Source organism: Acromyrmex echinatior, chromosome 11 (assembly GCF_024713525.1).
Source record: "Acromyrmex echinatior isolate Ae372 chromosome 11, ASM2471352v2, whole genome shotgun sequence".
NCBI lineage: Eukaryota > Metazoa > Arthropoda > Insecta > Hymenoptera > Formicidae > Acromyrmex > Acromyrmex echinatior.
Window position 1 is genome coordinate 12,437,695 of NC_141862.1, and position 22,522 is coordinate 12,460,216.

Consider the following 22,522-nt stretch of genomic DNA (forward strand, 5'->3'; position numbering starts at 1 on the left):
GCAAAGTTTGCGCGACGTGTACATTCGTGGAGAACGTACGATAAAGACTGGTTGTGCTTACCTAAGCGTCGTAGATTGCGATGACTAAACTATTGCTTTTTCAGACAGTGGCGTAGCTATAGTTGTCAGTTCTAGTCAATTCTTTTCATTGATTTATATTCTATCTGCACGTACGCTAATTCTCTCTCTTCTTCCTTTGCTGTGCGTTTGTGTTCACTCCAGCTAGTATCTGCGCTTTGAACTTGGTGGATCTAGAAGTTGATGAACAGTGTATTGATTCACCCATCAAGTATTTTTATCATTTGATAGAAAAATAGCATCTTTGAATTTTTTTTAGATAAAGTCAAGATCATATCTAAAATTATAAAGAAAAAGGAAGTAGCAAAATAAGAATTTTTCAATAAAATCAACTCACTTGATATGCATGGATCACTTTCGCTCCTACTTAATTTGTCTCAAAAATATCCATTAATTATTATATAATAAAATGCACATAATACACAATTTGTGTACGTTTTACATTAATTCATTATGTTATTCGCAGTAAAATATCATTTACGATGTTTGACAAGACATGCATTTTCACGTGTGATATAATATGGAATAGAAGTGTTAAAAGAAAGAGAAACTTGTTAAAGAAAATTCGGATTAGCAACTCAGTGTCCAAGTAATTTTAACTACGGATTATCGTTGTAGGATTAGGCGGCTCGGTATGCGTTTATTTACACATGAGTAAATACATTTCAATAAATACATTTGGAGCAAAATATGTCATAATTATACTATACAAGATTCGTCTTCGGTGCACTTTGCGCGATATCTCGTACGAAATAAACGTGATATCATATATGTATATGTATATTCATGTATATCTGTATGTAGAGTAACTTAGTTGCATATGTATGTGTGTATAGAATATTTTGTCAAATATGAGCATAATTTTTCTTAATTTCGCTAGTACTTTATTTTAAGAAAACAGTCTGTACATATGCATTTGTGTGTATTTGTGTACATATATATGTGTACACTCTCTCTCTCTCTCACTCACTCACTCACTCACTCACTCACTCACTCACTCACTCACTCACTCGCTCGCTCACTCACTATACACACACACATAAATTACCCGCAAATAAAGATCAACTCACTTCTTACCGAACATGGTTTGTTTTTGGGTTAATATTTGTGCGTCGTGCGTGTCATGATAGAACCATAATATCGAGTTAGTAATTCAATTAAAAATAAATGTGTATATTTGGAGTAATCCAAGTGAGTATATCATATGTAGATTCCGAAATGGAACAGAACAAATTGTGATGTGAATCTGGAATTGATTTTTCTTCAATTAAAAGTATTGTGACGTCAAATGATGCTTAATTGGAAATTCTAAATAATGAATATTTTTCAGAAGAAAATAAAATTTAAAAAAAATCACGTTAATTTTAATTAATTTCGATTAATTTATTCAATTAATTGTCATATATGAACATACATATTATATATATATGTATATACACATGCATACATATATATATATATATACACACACACATAATAATTAGTATATGTTAATTATTTAATTTCAAATAGATTTGCATAATTCCTGTCTGTGGAGGTTTTTAGTTTTGAAATATATGAAAATAATATTAAAAATAATATTTTTAAAATACATTTTCTCATTTAAAAATTAATTCGTCAAATATTCGTTGAGTAGCTTATTGTTGGAATTAGAGACAAGTTTATTTCAGGACGGTCAAAAAGTATAAAGAATGTTCTCGAGAACATTTAACAATGGATTATCCAAGAGTAAAGTAATTAAAAATACGCAGAAACTTCTTTATTTGTGATCAAAGTCACTCACATCATGTATGCGTGTATGTGTATATGTGTATTATTTCCATTGCTAAACGCAACAAAGTTCGTTATATTTTAGAGCCAACACCAACACCATTTTATAGCATATTCATCTTGTCTTTGTAATTTTTTCTCCAATTTATTTTCCATATAATTAAGTCGAACTTTTCATCAGCTTGAAATTCTTCCTTCACTCACTTTTTTCATCTTTATTGTCTTTATCTCGTGTTCTTCCCTCTTTCCTGCGATCGGGTTTAAAAGTGAACAGTTGATCCTTAACGCGATCCTTAACGAGTTTCTGTGGGATTACCATGATGGTGGTGGTAGTATTACCCAGAAATAGTACGAGGAACATGGCGCTAAGCACTGGTACGTGCCATGTCGCCTCCAAATGGTATGCTAGTTCATATAACGTATACGCGTTATAAAGTTGAAACAAATAACCAGCGAAGAGAAACGGCAGCAGAAATGAGAGACCGCGCCACATCCACGAATGAAATCCCTCGATGGTAATGTCCATATTGTCCCTTTCTCCTAGTGCTTTTAACCGATACAAAACGCCACGTTGGTACCGAAATTGCAAATACTGAACTACACCTGAAAAATATTAGTTAAAAGTTTCGTTATTATACATAGTTGAAAATAAAATATAGTGTTATTAGTTATATTTCAATTCTAGATATGAGCTATTTTATCTTTATTTATCTTTATTATTTTTATACTATTAGATTTTTATAGAACATTTTGTTAGAAATTATGCAATACTCACTGATATACACATTGAACCACATGAATTGGTTACGAAACTGATACCACGGTCCAGTATTTGGCCAGACTAGTAGAACACCGGATATCACTGTTGAGAGAAAATGATGGAATCTCCACCATCCTTTAATTCTTGATCCATTTACCTTGAGTATACTTTCTCTTATCGTTAATGTACAATAGTACCAAACGAGAAGAAACATAAAACTAAGTTCTAAGGTTCTGAAACATAAAATAAAATACAATAGATTATAAATAAATAAATATACATAAATAATAAATTTAGTAATATAATATAATAATAAAAATGTAATGTCTTATTGTAATATATAATTTAAAATAGAAAACGCAACATTGATTATAATAAATTATATGGATAATATCTCACCTTATATTGGTAAATAGATTTAATACAGATAATACAAATCCAATTACTGACAGCACTAATTTGAATTTCTCATATTCATCTTTATATTTGAATCTGAAAGCAATTATTATGAAATTACTCTAGATAAAGATATGATTCTTAACAGTAACATACTTGTCACTTTTATTTAATATGGAGACATTAACACTGCCTAGAATAATTTGTAAGTAAATGCCGTTTGATTTAGGTAACGTTTGCTCAATCTCCCTGAGCTGCTGTTCTCTCCTCATCATAGATTTTTGCAATTCTTCTTGTGTTTCTTTTGTATTTAGCCTAGAAATAGATAAACACATCATATAAATTATCATATATATAATACCTTAATTTAAATAATAATTGCAGATATTCCAAATATTATCGATATATCTTTCTAAATATTTAATAAATAAAAATATTAATTAATATAATTAAAAGTTATCGATTATTCTTTTAAAAAAAAATTTACAGGCTGCCCAGCAAACGAGAATGGATTAAAATGGATTGAAATTTTTTTCTATCCGAATACGTATTTTATATATATAAATAGCGAATACTTTTTTTGGATTTAATTGGATTCGATTAGATTCAATTGGATGCAATTGGATTGAAAAACTGCATTTCCAATTCAAAATCGAACAGTATTCACAATACACAGAAAAAGCTAATATTATTTTTAGATTGAAAGGCACACAGATATGCTCCATGCAATTCCTATAAATGAAAAATATATTCAGGATTAAAAAGCATTCATTTTAACATTCGTCAATCAATATTTCTGAAAATTTGAATCCATTTCAATTCATTTCAATCCATTCTCGTTTATTGGGTGGACTTACTGTTTTAAGGACTTGGATATTACACCCATTCGATATTTCTGATGAGAGATACCTTTGACGCATTTTGCTTGCAACTCGCCAATTTCTTCTAATTTCAAAATATATTCCCTATTTAGTGCCTGCAAGTAAATAAGATATCTTTAGAATACAACAACAATTAATAGATGCCTTCCATTTGACAATACAAGTATTATTTTATCTTTGTTATTCATTGAATATTAAAAAAGATAGAAAGATACTTGTATCAATTTGGGTTATTAAATGGAAAGGAATCTTCTAATATTTTGCTTATCAGTGAATAAATAATGATCGAAGGTCATAAACATGATTCATAACTAATTAATTTTGATTAATTGATAATGATCATTTGTCCATTTTTATTATTCTTCATGGATGTTTTCCAACAATGTACAATATATTAGGTTTGTTCGTTTTAGCTAAAGTTCTTGCACGATTCATTTTTCTTCCTTTTCTCTTCTTGTTGGAGAAAAAAAGTTCAGCTAAAAAGAAGAGGCCTATATAGATGACACAGTGAATCATTACATCCTTGTCGTTTGTCAATGTTATTTGTTAAACAAAAATGAAACGATCACTGTGTTACATATTTATTACTTTATGTGTTTTTTGTATTATTTATATTTAAATTTTTTTTGTATTATTTATATGCAAATTAGATACATTTACATCATATAAGCATAAAAATCATACTTTATTTTTCTTTTAGCTCTATTAACATTGCGAGTTACTGGAATAATCTAGAAAATAATCGCGAGTGTGCGCAATAATACTTGCATTTTAAAATGAAATTCTGCAGCATCATTCGCATTATTAAAATGCAGAATTATTAATCAAAGCGTTATTAAAAAAAAATAACACAAGTTGCTCGCGCGTGATCAATTTATTGTCAAGGTCATACGACATAACGTTTACCAAAACCGTAATTTTGTTTTCGTCTTCCTTCCGTCGTGCGGGTTGGCGTGTTCCGCGAATAACGAGGAGATGAGACCTAACCTCGTCAGCTGAGTTCAGATTCCCATTAGAGTGTCATCCAGGTATCATTCCATCCTTGTTTATCGTACATTAGATAAGAATGACATGACACCTGGGGAGCATCTAGATGGGAATCTGAACACGCAACGATGACGACGAAGGATTCTCACCTCGAGTTCCTTGTAGTCTTGCACCAAATCGTTCCATTCCTTGAGACAGGTGTCGGCGTCGATATCCATCGTGTCGAGCGAAAGAGATACGGTCTCAGGGTACTGATGACGTTCGTCGGGATCGCAGGATGTAGGGAGATCTTCTTAAAAGGCTTATATGAATTTCCGAAAGAGAGATCTTGGGGAGACCAGGTGGATTTGTCCGATCTCTCTCTCTTCTTCTTCAATTCGCCAATTTTAGCCGCTAAATGGCAGCTCAGTAATCATATAGTCCAAGAAGCTTCTCAGGAGAGGACTCTCTTTTTTTCAGTGATTTGCGATTCGCTCGCACTTTTTGCACTCCAGGAGTCCCAGGACACGCGGTGAACGGTGAATGCGCGTCAGAGAAAGAAAAAAAGAGGGTGCAGTAGAGTGCAGCACAGTGCAACTCCACGGGTCGACGACGACGATGACGACGTTCCTCGGTTACCTATGACTCCTACGAGTGTCTACGTCAATCTACGAGTTGCTACTGGCGGACGGAATGCCAGTCAAACTCACCGCGGAACAACTCGGAGCGAGAAGACGAAAGCAACCGATATCTGATGGATAGATCGAGCTATACGTCGTTACTGATAATAACGCGATAACACAGTGCCGGTGCGAAAACCAGCAACACGTCCAAAAGTGTCGCACCGCGCGCCGCTAAACGCGCGCGAAGAATGCGAAGATTACTTGGATCGCCAACAATTACCGAGCCTCCAAAACGGGCCACAAACGGACCAAAAGATGGGGAAGAGGTCGCGCAATTCGCGCCCGTCGCGGACGATATCGATACTTCGATCGAGACGGGAAATATCGATACTCCGTGAACTTGGCTTTGAATCACAATTTCCTCCCGCTGGAAAACGATTGTTGGGAAAAAGTGCGGAAGCTCGGTGAAGAAAGCGAATCGTGAGATCGATCAAGCGTGAAATACGTTGCTTCAATCTTTAATAACACGCAACTGTAATATTAGGCACTTGATTAGTATGTTAAAATAGCGATCGTTAAAGTAATCGTTATTAACGCGAGACAAACAGGTTGGTCGCACCCATGGCGCGTCCGTTTTTTTTTTATCTTGTCCAACTCTTTCCTTCTCTATTTTCGTTCCATTCTGCATTTATTGCATTTTAACCGTTAATACACATTCGTATCCTGCGAATTTCTTTCTTTTGGAATACTTATAGAAACATAAATTAATTAATAAATTAATTAATTAGGATAAATTAATTACATAGTGAGTCTTTATCTTTTTTTTTAAATGTACAACATTATAAATGTTTTCTAAAAAATGTTAAAGTATATGTAAGAATAGTAAATATGCAATGCTCCCCCATCTTCGATTTTTTTCGAAATTAAAAAAATTTAATTATATATTTTTACACGTAGAATCGTAGAATATATTCAGAGAAGGAATTGTTGCTCAAGTCCCGTTTTTTAATTTCAAATTTTTGATGTCACAAAAAGAATAAAAAGTTATGATATACATTATACTGCATTTTTATCATAAGAATCTTTAATAATTTTTGTATACTTATTATAAACGTGATGAAAATTAATCCGGGACATAAACGATCATATCGCAATAAAGGCATGTCATCGTGTATAGAAAGTAGTTAATATTTGTTTCTTTTTAAGAATCGATTCTGTAATTAATTTTCAATGTAAAATTAATTTTAATCTTGATTGCAGATCTCGATTTGACTTACATTTTATTTTTTCTAATTTTAATTCTTAGAATTAGAAAAAAGTAAAGAACATACGTTAAACTGAAATTGAAGTTCATCTTATGTTGATAGAAACTGGGCCTTGTAATTAGAAAAAGATAAAAAATTAATTTTATCGAGATAAAAAAACCGAGATTAAAGTTAAAGTACATTGGCAGATAATAATATAACAGATATAATTATTAAGTCACTAAAGTTAGTCACCTAAAGTTTCGAAACAGATAAAATTGAAAAAAAAACAATTAAAAGAGAATGGAAGAAACGAATGGAATTTAAAATTCCATGACGTTTCAGAGCGCAAGAGACTTTTAACTCGAATCTTTCTACAAAAAGGGTATTAAAATTGCCTGAAATGACAATTACTTGATGAATTCGGGCCATGAATGACAATTACTTAATGTTATCGGGCTATGAATGTGTCACGACTCTCATTTCTATTTATTTTTTAGAAGCAAAATAGAAGAGGATGAAGCGGAGAAAAAGGAGGAGAGCGGATCTTGTTTATCAAGTATATATCAGATGCATCCGAAATCTCGAAGGACCCAGGAATGTATAAACGCGACATAAAACTCCACGTAGTTGATGTATTTTTGAATAAACTCGGGATAGCATATCTTGGGATGTAATCGAAGTGTCTTTCTCTGTGCTCTCGACAGACCGTCTCAGCTACTTTGACATTCAGATATCTGCGTCTTATTTATAGGTAGTATAGCCTGTAAAGCGATTTAAAGTTTCTCAGAGAGAATAATTCTCTTTTTTTTCTTTTCCCCGCATGGAAAGTGAGACGCTTTAAACATATCTAGATACGTATTATAGAATTGTTTGGAATAGATTTTTCGAAAACCTGAAAAGTAAATAAAAAATTTTTATTTTTTACGTTTTTATTCTAGGGAAAAAGTTATCTATATGATCGATCGATACTTGATCTGGTTGCTTTAAGAAACGTAAGGAATTTTAAACGCGCGGGCTGATGCTGAGCGCGAATAATTTCTTTATAAAAAAGCGCGCGCTTAGCGTATTAATGATAATTAATTACCTTATATAGAAACCTGGGAAGCGGATTTGACCGCGTCTCTAATTCAAGACGAGAAGGATAGAATGGCGGAGCAGTTCCAGATAACGGTACCCGATCTCCTGCTGCAAGCCTGTCGCGAATTCAGTCGCATGGAAGGCAGAAGGTCATTTCGAACTGCTCGACTACGCTCCGCTTCCGGTCGGCACCGCTTCCGGCCGGTTTGTCAGCGACCGGCAACCAGGAGGCCGCATGCGCGATAGTGAGGATCGAGATGCTCGCCAAGCGAGTTCGACAGTTTGACCCCTGAGAATCGAGCATAGTTTGTTAGGCTGGCACGTACGCGAGTTTATACGGAGCTCGAGTCTTCAGACACTGAGTATAACGAAGGAGGAGAACGAAGAAGTCACGCCAGTCTCAGTTTTCAAATACAACATCTTGAGATGAAGTGCAATTGCTCGATAATTGCGATATAATATAACGACAGAAGCAAAGGAATTAATTAAAATCAAATATCGGTGTGTATACATTTATTATTATGTGTTATTAAAGGATATTTCCTTATATATATATAACGATCTTTTTGAACTGCTAACCGGTTCGAACCACTTTAATTTTTTTTTTCATCGCGGACGAACTAAATTTAGCTTGCTGCTGTAAGTAAAATTTAATTAAATGTAGTTAAATCGATCGTGAATTAAATATATCACGATGGAAGAAAGATTGATTATAAATTGAATAAAGTCACAGTATAACTTAAAGACGAAGCAAAACTTAATTGTTTAAAATCAAAATTACCGAATTGAAATTATATCAACTAAAATTACATGTATGTTTGAAAAACATTGGATTAAAGGATAATGTATTATCATTAACGTTGCACTTTGAGATTTGGTCCGTCGACGCAATCACTCGCTCAAGTGAAAGAGTTCATTTCTATCTCTTTTTGAGAGATGTTCATATTTGTTGTATGTATTATTGTATTAAAAATAGCAAAAATAGTTTTACAGATTATGCAATTTCAATTGAGAGTGTAAAAGATAAAATTCCAATCATAGATTAAATCATAAATTAAAAAAGAAAATATGTTATTAGCTGTCTAAATTTAAACTTTGACGTCATTATCATAATATTTATTTTAAAAAAATAATTTTAATATGAAAATCACATATTTTTAATTGATTAGATTTTTAATTTTGTTAACAGCAAATATTTTTTTCTATACTCGAATTAAACGGAAAATATAATAAATTAATGCTTGTCTGTTAATGCGTAATCTGTTTTAACATATCGAATTTCCTATAATGCATTATATATATATTAAGTATCGAATGAAAAATATTTTTATTTTTATAACTGAAGATTATTTTATGAATGTGAAACGTTGATCATATTTCTTAATTAATTTCAAAATTATAAATTTGATTGCGCACGCACATAATTGTTTCATTTATATCATTCTGTTTTCTTAACTGCACTTTTTATCTCCCGATTATACCACGCCTTCCAACGTATGAGTTATGTTAGGATGGCTTGAAAGGGGAAAAAATATCGGTGAGATATTCGGATATTATATAATACATATTTCAGATACAAGGCCTTGTTTAACATTCGAAAAACAAAGAACTCAACCGTTATATTACATTTAAGCGAGCAATATTGTATTTACTTGTATTTCAAAACATTGGCATTACATGTCGCGTGGTACATTAAACTGATGTTTTCGTTTACTTTTCTTTTTATAAAACTTGCTTATCTTCGTTTGCATACATTATTTGTCTTGTAATAATTTCGTTGACTTGAAAAAAAATTGCTGAATCGCGGAGCGCTGAATCGGTATATGCGTATCAGATTCGATACGATCACGATCTGATTTCTCGTTGACAGCGAAGCTGCACATTCGTCTCTCGGACTTGTATACCTGGTGTCGCCGAAGAGATGCATACTACACCAAGAACATTACGAAGATTCGCGAGGTCAATGAACTTCCGCAATGATTCCAACATTTCGTTTATTAAGCGCGGAACGATTCTTGGATCCGATTTGCGGTTTTTATTATCAAATGATAACGATGCTGCTTCATGGAACATCACTAACCAAAGCTTGAGCTTCGTGTTATCGCGAACGTTCACGCAAGATTTCGGCACTTCGGTGAGGAAGGAACCACCCAAGCCACGAGGTCTTCCCTGGCTCGGTTCGATAGTATCCCTGACAATGTCCGGTGGCGCGAAAAAGCTGCATGAATACGTGGACTATAGACACCAAGAATTTGGACCAGTCTTCAGAGATCAAATTGGACCAATCAAGGGTGTTTTCGTTAATTCGCCAGCTGAATATCGTAAGGTATTAGCCGATCTTGCGGGTAACTCGCCGCGGCACTTCTTACCGGAATCCTGGATGTTATATAATGAAATTCGAACACAAAACCGAGGTCTGCTCTTCATGTACGTACGATGTTCTCCCACCGGTATGTTAAAGAAAAGAATTGTTATAAATTGTTATAAATTCCGATAAAATTAGATATCAGCGATGAGATTGTAACCGAAACGTTTGCTTTATAAGATGCTTTTGTAGAAATTTTAATTTTTCTTATAATCTTTTAACATAATCAAAACATTTTTCGTTCATCTGAATTCTCTTCTTCTCAGCGAAATAACTCATTTTGTCATAAAATAATTTCGATAACGAAAGAACATTGCGCTGTTGGAATAGGGACGGAGAAGAGTGGTGGCATTACCGTAAAATTCTCAATAAAGTAATGCTGAAACCTGCACCAAAGACTTTTTTCTGTGGACCTTGTCAGGAAGCCGCCGAAAATCTCACGAAGGAATGGCAAAAGTATAGCCGAATCGGATGTGTAATACCGAATCTGGAACATCAGCTGTATCAGTGGTCTATCGAGGGTAAATTTCGAGTCATTACATAATAGAGTTTTTTATGTAGCAGCATTTAACATTATTATACTTTGTTAAATAGCGTTATATCATTTAGTGCATTCATCAACTATGTAAAATTATTTTAAACGATTTTTTAAGATTAACGCGCGATGTTGATCGATAATCCTTTTATAGTGATGTTAGGGACCATGATAGGTTCGCAATGGCATGCTTGCGAACCATGGTTACGTCGTGACATAGAGGATGTGGCCACAATATTACACCAGATTTTCACATATACTTCACGTCTTTCAATGATACCAGCCAAGTTAGCGATGAAGCTTAGGTTGCCAATGTGGAACAAGTTCGTTAAGGCTGCCGACGAGGTGCTGAACAAGGTGCGCAAACTGGTGCCAGAAATGATCGAATTGTCAAACAACGACGGACTTTTACAGATGATTTTAAATAATGGTATTCGCGGAGATGAAGCTGTCAGAATCATCTGCGATTTCGTCGTAGCTGCTGGCGACACAGTACGTGTTTAATTTATTAATACTCGTATATACAGGATGTTTTATCACAAAATTTAACAAAGAAAAGACATCAAACGTTTTCTAATTTTAAAATAAAATTCTTGATATGAGAATTTCTATGCAAAAATTTATCCTTTCCTCTCCTCAAACATTTTTAACTTATTTGAAATTGGATTATCATTTCTCGTTTATATCTAGTTACAAGATATGTGTATATAATACAAGACGTAAAGAAATAAATTTAAATTCTTCTAATAAAGGCTCATAAATATACAATAATAATTAATAAGGAGTATACAACCCTGCACTGGGTGTTAATGTGAAAAACGTTAGTTATTTAAAACGTCGATTTAATGATAATATATAATAATTATATTCGTTAGACGTTTCGATCTTATATGATATATCATCTTCAATATAACATAAATTATAACATAAATTATTACATAAACATATTACCTAATTATGTGTCAGGATAATATTTAAAAAACGCTTGATTTCTACATGACAATTTAAATTTATAATGGATTCGCTCACACTCTTCGTCAGTCGTTGATGTGTTCACATTATGTTCATCAGATTGTATCCTTTCTAATTATATTTGTCAATTCTTTAAAACAATTTAAATGTCCGGTCTTAATTATCGTATTTTCAAAATACCACGTTTTTTAATAATTATACAGGAATTGGAACTCTTATGTATGAATTGTTAAAAAACGTACACCACGTTTTTTAACAATTATACTGGAATTGGAACTTTTGTGTATGAATTATTGAAAACATGATATTAAGATCGGACATTTAAATTGTTTTAAAGAATTAACGAATATAATTTTAGAAAGGATACGATCATATATCATAATGTGAACATATCAACTACTCGTGAAAAATATGAGCGAATCTATTATAAATGTAAATGGCCACATAGAAATCATTTTTTTTTTAAATATTATGCTGGCACGCAAGTAAAAAGAAATCCATTATTTTTACTACATCTAATATAAATATTATTTAGACGTTTTGACCTTATATTAGGTCATCTTCAATAACATAAATTATTATTACATAAACATATTATTTAATTGTTATAATTGCGTGCCAGGATAATATATTGTTACGAATATAATTATTATATATTATTATTAAATTGACAATTTAAATAACGAAAAATTAACACAATGTCATGGTTTATTTCGAGCTTTAATTAAATTAACTTTGAATTAATATAATTAACAAGCTGTTAATTATATTAATTCAAAATTAATTTAATTAAAACTCGAAATAAGTCATGATATTGTGTTAATTTTTAAGAAAATATACGAACATTTTTTACTCCTACATTTAAATAATTAACATTGTTCACATTGAGACATCCAATATAGGTTTATATGCTCCTTATATTATTAAATAAATTTAAAAGTTGATAAAAGATTTAATTATTTGAAATCGATATTTGCAATGTTAAACTGTTTTAGTCAAAAGTTATTCTGATTGAGAAAAAGTTGATTTTATATTTGAATCAATTGATTTTGAAATTAATATTTTTAATCCTTACATTAATACCTAAAGCAATGGGACATTTTGTCTGCACAGCAAAATTGTAACTCTACGATTATTTATTTAGACATCGATTACCATGCAATGGGCATTGCTATTACTTAGTGCTCACCCTGAGCTACAAGACCAATTATTCGATGAAATAAAAAATTTGCCATTGGAAGATCTTCTACAACATCAATTATTAAGATATACGTGGAAGGAAACCTTGAGGCTGTACCCCGTCGCACCATTCCTTACGAGATATTTACCAGTGGACTCCATAATTAGCGGTTATTTTGTGCCGAAAGGGGTAAAAATAATAATCGCGTAAAGTTAATAGAAAGCATTTCTAATGCAAATTGTTATTTGCAGATTATTCGCTCTATTGAACAAGTTACTAGATAATGACTAATGACTAAAAAAGATGATTCTCCTTTTTTTTCTAGGATCTAATTATCTTATCGCTTTATTCAAGCGGCCGCGATAAGAATAATTTTGTACGACCTAATGAATTCTGGCCAGAAAGATGGTTCAGAACGGGGGAGGAAGATTCATTCACCTACCGAGGAGTAAAAGATGCACGTGCTAATGTTCCATTTGCGGTAGGCGTGAGGAACTGTATTGGTCAGAGACTCGCAGAAACACAACTGTCTCTTACGTTGGCGCAGGTGAGTTACTAATCATGTAATTAGATTCAAATCATGATTACAGCCGTATATTATTTCCTTGTAGCTCATTAAAAACTTCAAGATTGAATGCGAAAATAGGGACAGAATTAAGATGATTTTGCGTATGGTATCTGTACCATCAGAATCTATCAGGATGAAGCTGATTGATAGAAAAATATGACGAAGACGTTAAATGATTAACGAAAGATAATTAATGAAAATTTTATTAATAATGACGTGATGCAAGAAATATATACATAATTTGTTTATATTTGTTGAATATGTATATATACATATATAAGCATATATATATATATATACATACACATTTATATATACATAAAAACGTGTATATATATATATACACGTATATATATATATACACACACATACACATACATATTATATATATATATATATATGCGTTTAAAATCCATATAGATAATATAATCAAAGCCGAAAGCATATATTTCTTATCATATAGACATTTGTTTTATATCAATTCAAATAACATTTTATATTAAAAACGTCATTAAAAATTGATTAAAATAGATTTATAGCAGAATTATCGAAAATTTTTACATAAAAAATCATGAATTTTAAAAAAAAGTTCCTGAATATTCGCTCATTAAATTGTACGTCAAGTAAGTGACATATTGATTTTTTTTGTATTTGTAAATAAAGAGAATTTGAATGAAATGAAATGATGAGATCGCTTTTAAACCCTTGTAAAAATGGGTGAAAACTATCTCCCTTGTTGATAGTCAGTAAATAGTAAAAGGCATGTAAAATGCGTTTACTAGTTTTTATTCAATGCGCATACGTAGCTTATTTTCACTTTATGAGCCTTTTTCGACTCTTTACCAACTATCAGTGGAGATGAAGAGAGCCTTTGTCCATTTTTACAAGTGTTTTAAGCGATCTCATCATTTCGTTTTAAATTCTCTTTATTTACAAATAATAGAAATTATTTACAAATGCAAGAAAAATTAACGTGTCATTTCTCACTTATGACGTCACGATTCAATATGGCTGAAGTGAACTACTCAGGAATTTTAAATCTAGAAAACGAATTTTTAGTAATATGAGAGTAAATCTAAAGATGATATTTTTCTTACAAGGAGATGTATTGCTTTATATATTACGAGACACTTTTATATATATATATATATATATATATATATATATATATGACGACTTTTTTATACACTATATATAATGATATCTTCAAAACAAACATTTTGTAAACAGAATTTATTGTATATTTTTAAATACGAAACCATTAATACATGGAAGATGATGATTTTATAAATGTTTCTGTGTTATTTTTATTATGTACAAATGCTTGAAATATGCTTGGAACATTTTAAAATATGTACAGAATTAATATATAATGTGCAACGCGAGATATTTAAACGATAATTACAAACACGATGCCTGAGAAAAAGATGGATTCTTACAATGACGAATGCATATCTAATGAGATAAATGTCGTTAAAGAAACTGTAAATTGTATATAATGTAACTGTACATTAATGTCTAATTAATCACCAGATCTTTCACCATTGAAAGTTTTTATTAGGATGCAACGAGGAAAATAGTTTTAATATACAAATACATTTGAAAATCAAGAGAATTTGTCATAGAATTGCAGTATGACAGCAAAGTAATATGTGCAACTAACATTATTGCTGCAAATATGCAAGAGATAAGATAATCATTTTTACGATTAATTAAATTTTGCATAAGAGAAAATGATCGTATAAAAATTATAACATTTATCTGATTAAATATACGCATTTTCGACACTATACTTTGATAAAACATTTTTACTTAATGTTATCTGTTATTAAAAAGAAAATCATCTTTTTCAGAGATATGTATCTTGTATAAATTATCGAAAAATCTTAATCAGAAATACATCAAGCTTATGCAAAAAATCCCCCCATAAAAATGTTCCAAAGACTAGAGTAAACATAAATTAATGATAAAAAAAGCCAAGTTTACTCTATTCTTATTTTAGAGCCCATTCTTCGAAGATTTATTATAGAGATCTCGAATTATTCCTATTCGTCGCAATTGCATTAATCCGAATTTAATAGCCTAATACAATATTTATCTAATATTTTTACCATCGATATAACTCGTCCGTAATTATGTCCCTGATCTCGCATAGGAACTCATTGAAGGCATTGGTGGTATAGAAATCATGGAACGTCCGCATCGTTTCACTCCACGACATTTTTGTAGTCAGAAATTTCTTGACACAAAAAGATCTAAATTCATGGCAGGAATGTTTCCTTGCCCAGCACCAAGCTCGATAGAAGGTTTCATGATTGAGTTTATTTATAGACGTCTCGGTTAACAGCTCTATCAAGAAATTCGGCATGAGAAAATAATCGGCTAATAGCACAGCCTCCAATAGCGACTCAATGCTTCGATTCTTGAATCTGTCATCATTCGTTGCTAGTATCAGCGTTTTTAAGGCGTTGCGTGACATGTTCCTCAGTCGAATTAATCTCTTGTTCGACTCCCTGAAGTGACCCTCCAGCATAGCAGAGAAAACTGGAGAGTAATGGCACAGTGTTTGCCTGCAAGCTTTCACGGTCGTGCCATCATCCAGCTCCAATATCACTATCGATGACAACTTTATCGATGGTTTCATATTACGATATATTTCGATGGTGTTTGTAGTTGTATCAGTGATCGAGTCCGAATCGTCCGAATAAAACGCCTTTGCCAACTGACAAATCGACCAGATCGCCCGCTTGTGTAATTTATGCGACGAGTCCGCCAACAGACGAAATATTAATTGCATTCCATTGTGCTTTTTCAGCAGGCATCTCAGGGTGCAATGCCTCTTAATGAGAAATGGTATCGACACCGCGGTCAATAGTTTGTAATCTTCTTCGCCGCGCAATAATAGAAATGATAGTTGTCCGGTGGCACCGCCGGTATCCGCCACTATGCGTAAATGTCGCATGCACTCTTCCGCTTCCGGCAGAGTTTGTATCTCAAACACAAACCCTTGTTTTACCAATGGTATGAAATACTCCGCATTCCTAGACAAATATAAATGTGATACGAATGAAACTTTTATAAAAGAATAAAAATGCAAAAAAAAAAACAATTGTGTAAATACAATTGAAGATCATAATTTGAAAAATCTTACCCTATGATCTTTATCAATATTTTGAGAGCAGTGTCTTTTAGGACATTTTGCTTTTTTGTGTATTTTATGTAATCCATCAACGATTTGATGGTCATGGATTCGGCCAATTTGTCGATAGGCTTAGAAGAAAAACTCAATTTACTCAGTAATAATAATGTATAGTATTCGCAAGCACTTGTTTCTGAAAACGTCTCAGCATTGAGAGAGGAAGAATCGGAATCAGCTTCGACAGTTGTCGGTGATTTGTAGCTTCTAGGGGAAGCAGCTTCTTCTTCTACAGCAACAGAAAGTGGAAGCATTAATTTAGACGAATAATTTGAATCTAGATATACTTTGTTCAAGATTTTAATTAGAATAGATCATACGTAACAGAATAAAAAAATTATATCAATGATATTAAAGAAAAATAATGTACCTTCATCGTTATCGCATTCCTTATCGCTGTAGACCGGACTGTAAACATCATCTTTGAGATCGTCAATTTCTGCATTGAAATCGAAATAAGGTGGCAAAGGTGGTGTGCTAGGCGGCGATGAGGAAGAGGCACTTGTAGCACTTCTTGGACTCCAATCATCACGATAAAGATCCATACTGTATCTGTAAATTTCAAAATAAATCAATATGGTTAATTCCAATATGAACGACAAATTAATTGCTCAATACATGTTAAATCAAGATTCTGATCTCACATATTATAAATATATACATTATCTAATCTAATATACATAATCTATTTTACCTCGAAATGGGATATTTAGAAGGCCTTTTGTCATAATCATCGATCAGATAATCGCTGGAACGTTTTCTAGATGTGCTACTTCTCTCACTGTTCTTAGCTACAAAATTCGTCAGTTTCGTTACGAGGACCTCTAATATGCCATGTCTCGTCAGAATATCGAGGCCGATTTCATCGTGGATGAATAGTGTGAGAGCTTCCAACAATTTAGGATGGTAACATTCGTACTCGGACTTGTTCAACAATGCCAAGATAACCTGTAATCCATTGTTCAGTCTGATCCTATCTCGATTCACGGATTCTCGACAAAACAAACATAGGCTCAATAATATCTCCTTGCATATAAAATTGGAGTTAGTGTCTGTCGCTATTATCAGAGCTATGAGTTCTTTAACTGTGCCAGAAACACCTAGACACAATCGACATTCCGCTATCTGACAGAGAGTATAAAGACATTTAACAGCCATCTTATTGTTTCTTGCGTTGCAGCAACGCATAAGACATTTGTAACCCCACATATCCTTGTCGACGTGTATCTGATTGCCGCATCGCGGATCTAAAGTATCGAGAAATATACACATGGCCTTCAAACACGCATCCACAAGCTTGCCATACTTAGGATCTACATTGGACCTCTCTTCGGCCATAACGAATAATTGAGCAACCAGCTTGACAATTTCCAATTCTATCATCGTATCCCTGATGTTTTTGTAAACGTTCCAGATATTCCTACAAATGTAATTAGAATGTAAATTAAAATGGATAATTGTGTACATAAAATGTATAAAATTTATAATGGGATACAGTTGAGTAAGAAAAAATAAATTACTATGGAATTAAGAACAATTACATACCTTACAGCTCTGATAGCCATGCAATAAGTTTGTACATCGGTTTTTGACATTAGAAGTGCCACAAGTGTTTTCATTATTCCAGCATCGCATAATTCCTTGGCGTGCCAGCTACATTCAGATAAATTACTGACCAATCTGCAAGCACGACAGTGCAGCATGGTATTCAGCTCGAGGTTTTCTAATATGAGCACTATGTTGAATCTTATCTTGCTGTTCCTTATCTGAAATTTTGTTTTATTAAATTATAATGTACAGATTTCAAAATCACTTTAGTAATTAATAATTCTCTTTGGATTTTTTGCTATAATAATGTTAATGTAATAAATATAATAATGTTAATGTAATGCACATTGTAATTCATTATGTGCAATAATTATGATTAGTGATCTGTGTTTATCGAATCTTTTCTGTATTCTAAAATATATATTTTATAATTGTACAGTATTATCTTTTCTGCACGCGTTCAGAATAAATCTCTGAATAAATGCATAATTACAAAGTCAAAGAAAATGAAAAATATAGAAAGTGTATAACAGAGATCAAAGATTTCAGTTCATTCACTATTATTCTAATTGCTCAGAGGGAAGAGGACATCATACATCGGATGTCTCCGATGGAAAATTATTTAATCAATTTATAGTTGACTTTTCTTTCAAGAATCTGTTATTAAAGAACATTCGATTGGCTTTGATATATATATATATATATATATATAAAATTAATAAAAATAGAACCATACAAAAATATACTAGTAAATGCTATTAAATTTCATTATAAAATTTAAATTGTAATGTATATATATATATATATTTATATATTTATATATATATATAGCTATATATATCATAAGCTATGATAATATATGTTAATTAAAACAGCACTTTTATTACTTTATTTTATCTCCATCTTCTATTTTAATATGACATCTCTTTGTATTCTTTTATCTATTTTGTAAACATATTTATATTACTATTATTATTAACATAATATATATATATATATATATATGTATGTATAATATATATATATGTATAGTATACATCAAATATATTTCTGCTAAATAAGAAATTAATTTTTAAAAATTATGTAGAATCATAGTATATTACTGTATGTTGTATTTCCTATAGCCCTATAGTAGTATTGTATATTACCCTAATATAATCCATTATGAATTAATTGAATGCTTCTAAAGTGACAGCTCTCTTCCTGCTCTTCCATTCACATTTGTCACATGATATATGAGCATATTAGAACAAGAGAAAGCAAATATAAAACACAGCATACAATAATATTCTCTCCCTTTTGAGCAATTAGAGTAATAGTGGGAACTGAAATCTTTAATCTGTTGTATAGCTATACCTCCTCTGTTCTTTATTTCTTTTCTTTGACTTTGCAATTATGTATTTATTCTGAGCGCAGAAAAGATAATGTACAATTATAGAACATACTTCTTAAAATATAGAAAAGGTTCGATAAACTCACAATCAGATCACTAATCATAATTATTTCACATAACGTGAGCTTACATTATTTTTACATTACTACTATATTACATATTTTTATATATTATATTAGATTATTACATTACACTATATTACATTAGGTTATTATTAGGGTATTATTATATTAGCAAGGAAACCAAAGAGAATGATTAATTGTTGAAATGACTTCTTAACAAGTTATCTGTATTCAATAAATTTTACATCTCTTATCTGTATATCAGAATATAATTTTTATTATCATGAGATTCAAATGATAAAATATTATATAATACAAAGAAGAAAATTATATCTTCATAGGTTTTGAATAATACACTTTTAAATTTATATTGTTAGCATTATCACTTAAATTCGTTTTCAAAAATTTCAATAGTGAAAATCAGGCATTGCTTACAAATAACAACTGCGACAATCAATGTATTCAAACGAAAAATATTTTCTGCCTTTTGGATATGTTCTAGCTACATCTTTAACATGCAGCAATTTAATCTTATAAATAGATCAAATATATAGGTCTGGTCTTTTTAGAAAAACTTTCTGATTCTTTCTCTTTTTTTTCAGTGTCTAAATTATAGGTATACTTATTTCAAGTATCAAAATTATAAAGAGTAGACCTCATATATATATACAGAAAGCGTCACTGGCTGCGTTCAGCAGAGAAAACAGCTCTACAACTGTGTTAAAATTATTTGATATGATTATTTAATATAATTGGTCTTGCTCTTAATTACTCACTGGATATAAATGTATTTTAAAACCAATCATAAAAAAGAATTTTACAACAGTTGCAAAACTGCTTTCTCTGCTAAACACAGCCATTGATGTCTTCCACTTGAAATTTATAGTGTTCTTCAATTTATAGTATTCCTCTTGGAAAAAAAAGGAAGAACTGCGCAAAAGTTCAGCCAAAAAGAACAGAACCCCATACACTGTCAGTAAAATGGTCTATACATCTTCTATTAAAAAGCACTATTATGATGAATTCGATCATTCACATTAAGCTAGATTAATGCATATTAACGGTTTTGTATAAAGTATCTAAATGTAATATAATCAACTTTGACAATATATATATTTTGTTAGATAACGAAATAATATATATTTTGTTAGATAACATGATAATCTCATTATAGGTATTTAATCCTTTAAAATACTCTTATATGTTTTTGCAGTTAACTTTACTAATTTCATGTATAGCAGCTTTTTTTTTTAATAGGCACAAAATAATCTAGTGTAATGCAAGAGTAACCGAATTCGCTATTTGTGATTTTAGTTGACATAAACATTATTCTATTTTTCTTAATACTTAGAGAGTAAAAAAAATAAAAAGACACTTGTGTTACCAAATGGAAGCATTTTTTATTAGTGAATTTAACTCACACTACATTAGATCAGTACACAAGAGCGCTTTATATAAAATAAACCTAAAGCATAATGTATTCAACTTTGACGATAAATACATGAATATTCTTTATTATATAATGTAATGTTGTTATTTAATTATTTAAAATATTCGTATACTTTTACACACACACACACACACATATATATATATATATATATATATATAGAGTAGCTTTTAGTAAGCACTAATCCAGTGTAATCAAGCAATCAAATTTGCTTCTTTCTTGGCATTTAACAAGTAACAAGACAGAATGATACTTATGTCACCAAACAGAAAATACTAAAGGAAAGGAGCGGAGTGGACATACCTTCTCCCTGACATCGTCGTTCATGCAAGCGTCTGCGAGTATACTCAGACTCCTGTCGACGATCCTCTGGTTTTCGCATCGTAAGAGTCGGACGAGAACATCGAGGCAATTGCTTCGTTTAATAAATTCCTTACAGCGTTTCGGGTCGTTTTTGAGCTGATCGAGACAAGTGGCGATTCCGCGATAGTTACCCGCACGGAAGTACCTCATCAGCGTCGACTCGTCTGACGGAGTCTTCGACAGTGACATCGCGGAATCCTGGTGGTGCGACGCCGACGAGAATCGGGCGGAGGTATGCGATCCGCGTGACATTTGTCAAAATCGCATCGCCCTATGGATGCGAAGGGAGAGGGCACGATGCGCACATTCCTGTCGTCGTTCTGCGATTTCTGCGACGTCGAGTACTATGAGCACCGATCATGTAATCCCAAACGGAATTCCTTGCTCTCCGCCGCCCTTCGTTCATTCCGATTCCTCTTTCACAATTCGCAAAGCGATCAATATGATCACATGAAACGTCGAGGAAACGTGACGTTTCTCTCTTCACTTTTCACATTTCCGGTGATCAAAAAAAATTACATTTCACTGCTCAGAGATGCACAATCGCGAAATCATGCGAAATCACGTGAAATGGAGTTAGAAAAGGCTTCTTCTTCTTTCGTTCGGATGGCTATCGTTCTCACATCGGAAATTGACGTCAGATGTGACCAATCGTAATTTAATGCACGAATTAAACTCAGTAGTAATTTTTAAAAATGGAAGATGCAACACTCGGACCGAAGCAAGAACACGTCTACTCCGGTCGAGGCATCTAACAAAACTCCATTCAAGTATTCAACGCCATTGTTGGTCATTGTGTTGATGTAATGAATTCCGTAGAGGTTTCGTACGCTACTGCGCATCGCAGTGCGCATGCGTGAGACGACCACGTGACTGATTGATTCATTTTTCTAAATGCGTAGAATGTTTCGAAATTAATAAAAGTAAATAGTGTTCCTTTCGGTAAAAAAAATTTTAGCTCAGTTACTCTTTTACTCTTTTATGCTGTTACTTTTTTATTCTTTTGTTTATCCATTAGATAAATTAAATAGTTTATGAGAGAATGGAACAACCGACCATTTAAAGTTCGCGTCTGATGATTCCAAAAAAATT

General features: G+C 32.0%; 3 protein-coding genes across 3 annotated transcripts; 1 reads left to right on the forward strand and 2 right to left on the reverse strand.

The window, feature by feature from the left end:
- Positions 1-684: 684 nt before the first annotated feature.
- Positions 685-5,733, reverse strand: LOC105144244 (transmembrane protein 120 homolog). Its single transcript, XM_011053019.2, has 6 exons — positions 5,022-5,733; positions 3,862-3,980; positions 3,161-3,319; positions 3,008-3,100; positions 2,624-2,841; positions 685-2,451 (listed from the first exon to the last, which is right to left on the reverse strand). Exons 1-6 carry the CDS (start codon positions 5,088-5,090, stop codon positions 2,045-2,047), a joined length of 1,065 nt encoding a protein of 354 aa, XP_011051321.1. The 5' UTR covers positions 5,091-5,733; the 3' UTR covers positions 685-2,044.
- A 2,231-nt stretch (positions 5,734-7,964) lies between these two features.
- Positions 7,965-14,560, forward strand: sad (Cytochrome P450 family protein sad). The gene is made up of 7 exons (XM_087411386.1): positions 7,965-8,299; positions 9,669-10,225; positions 10,494-10,684; positions 10,853-11,190; positions 12,815-13,039; positions 13,176-13,397; positions 13,462-14,560. Exons 2-7 carry the CDS (start codon positions 9,720-9,722, stop codon positions 13,576-13,578), a joined length of 1,599 nt encoding a protein of 532 aa, XP_087267512.1. The 5' UTR covers positions 7,965-8,299; positions 9,669-9,719; the 3' UTR covers positions 13,579-14,560.
- Positions 14,561-14,636: 76 nt separating this feature from the next.
- Rnb (BTB/POZ domain-containing protein Rnb) lies at positions 14,637-22,258 on the reverse strand. Its single transcript, XM_011053016.2, has 6 exons — positions 21,371-22,258; positions 18,160-18,380; positions 17,309-18,034; positions 16,985-17,166; positions 16,570-16,843; positions 14,637-16,459 (listed from the first exon to the last, which is right to left on the reverse strand). Exons 1-6 carry the CDS (start codon positions 21,680-21,682, stop codon positions 15,526-15,528), a joined length of 2,649 nt encoding a protein of 882 aa, XP_011051318.1. The 5' UTR covers positions 21,683-22,258; the 3' UTR covers positions 14,637-15,525.
- Between the last annotated feature and the right edge of the window lie 264 nt (positions 22,259-22,522).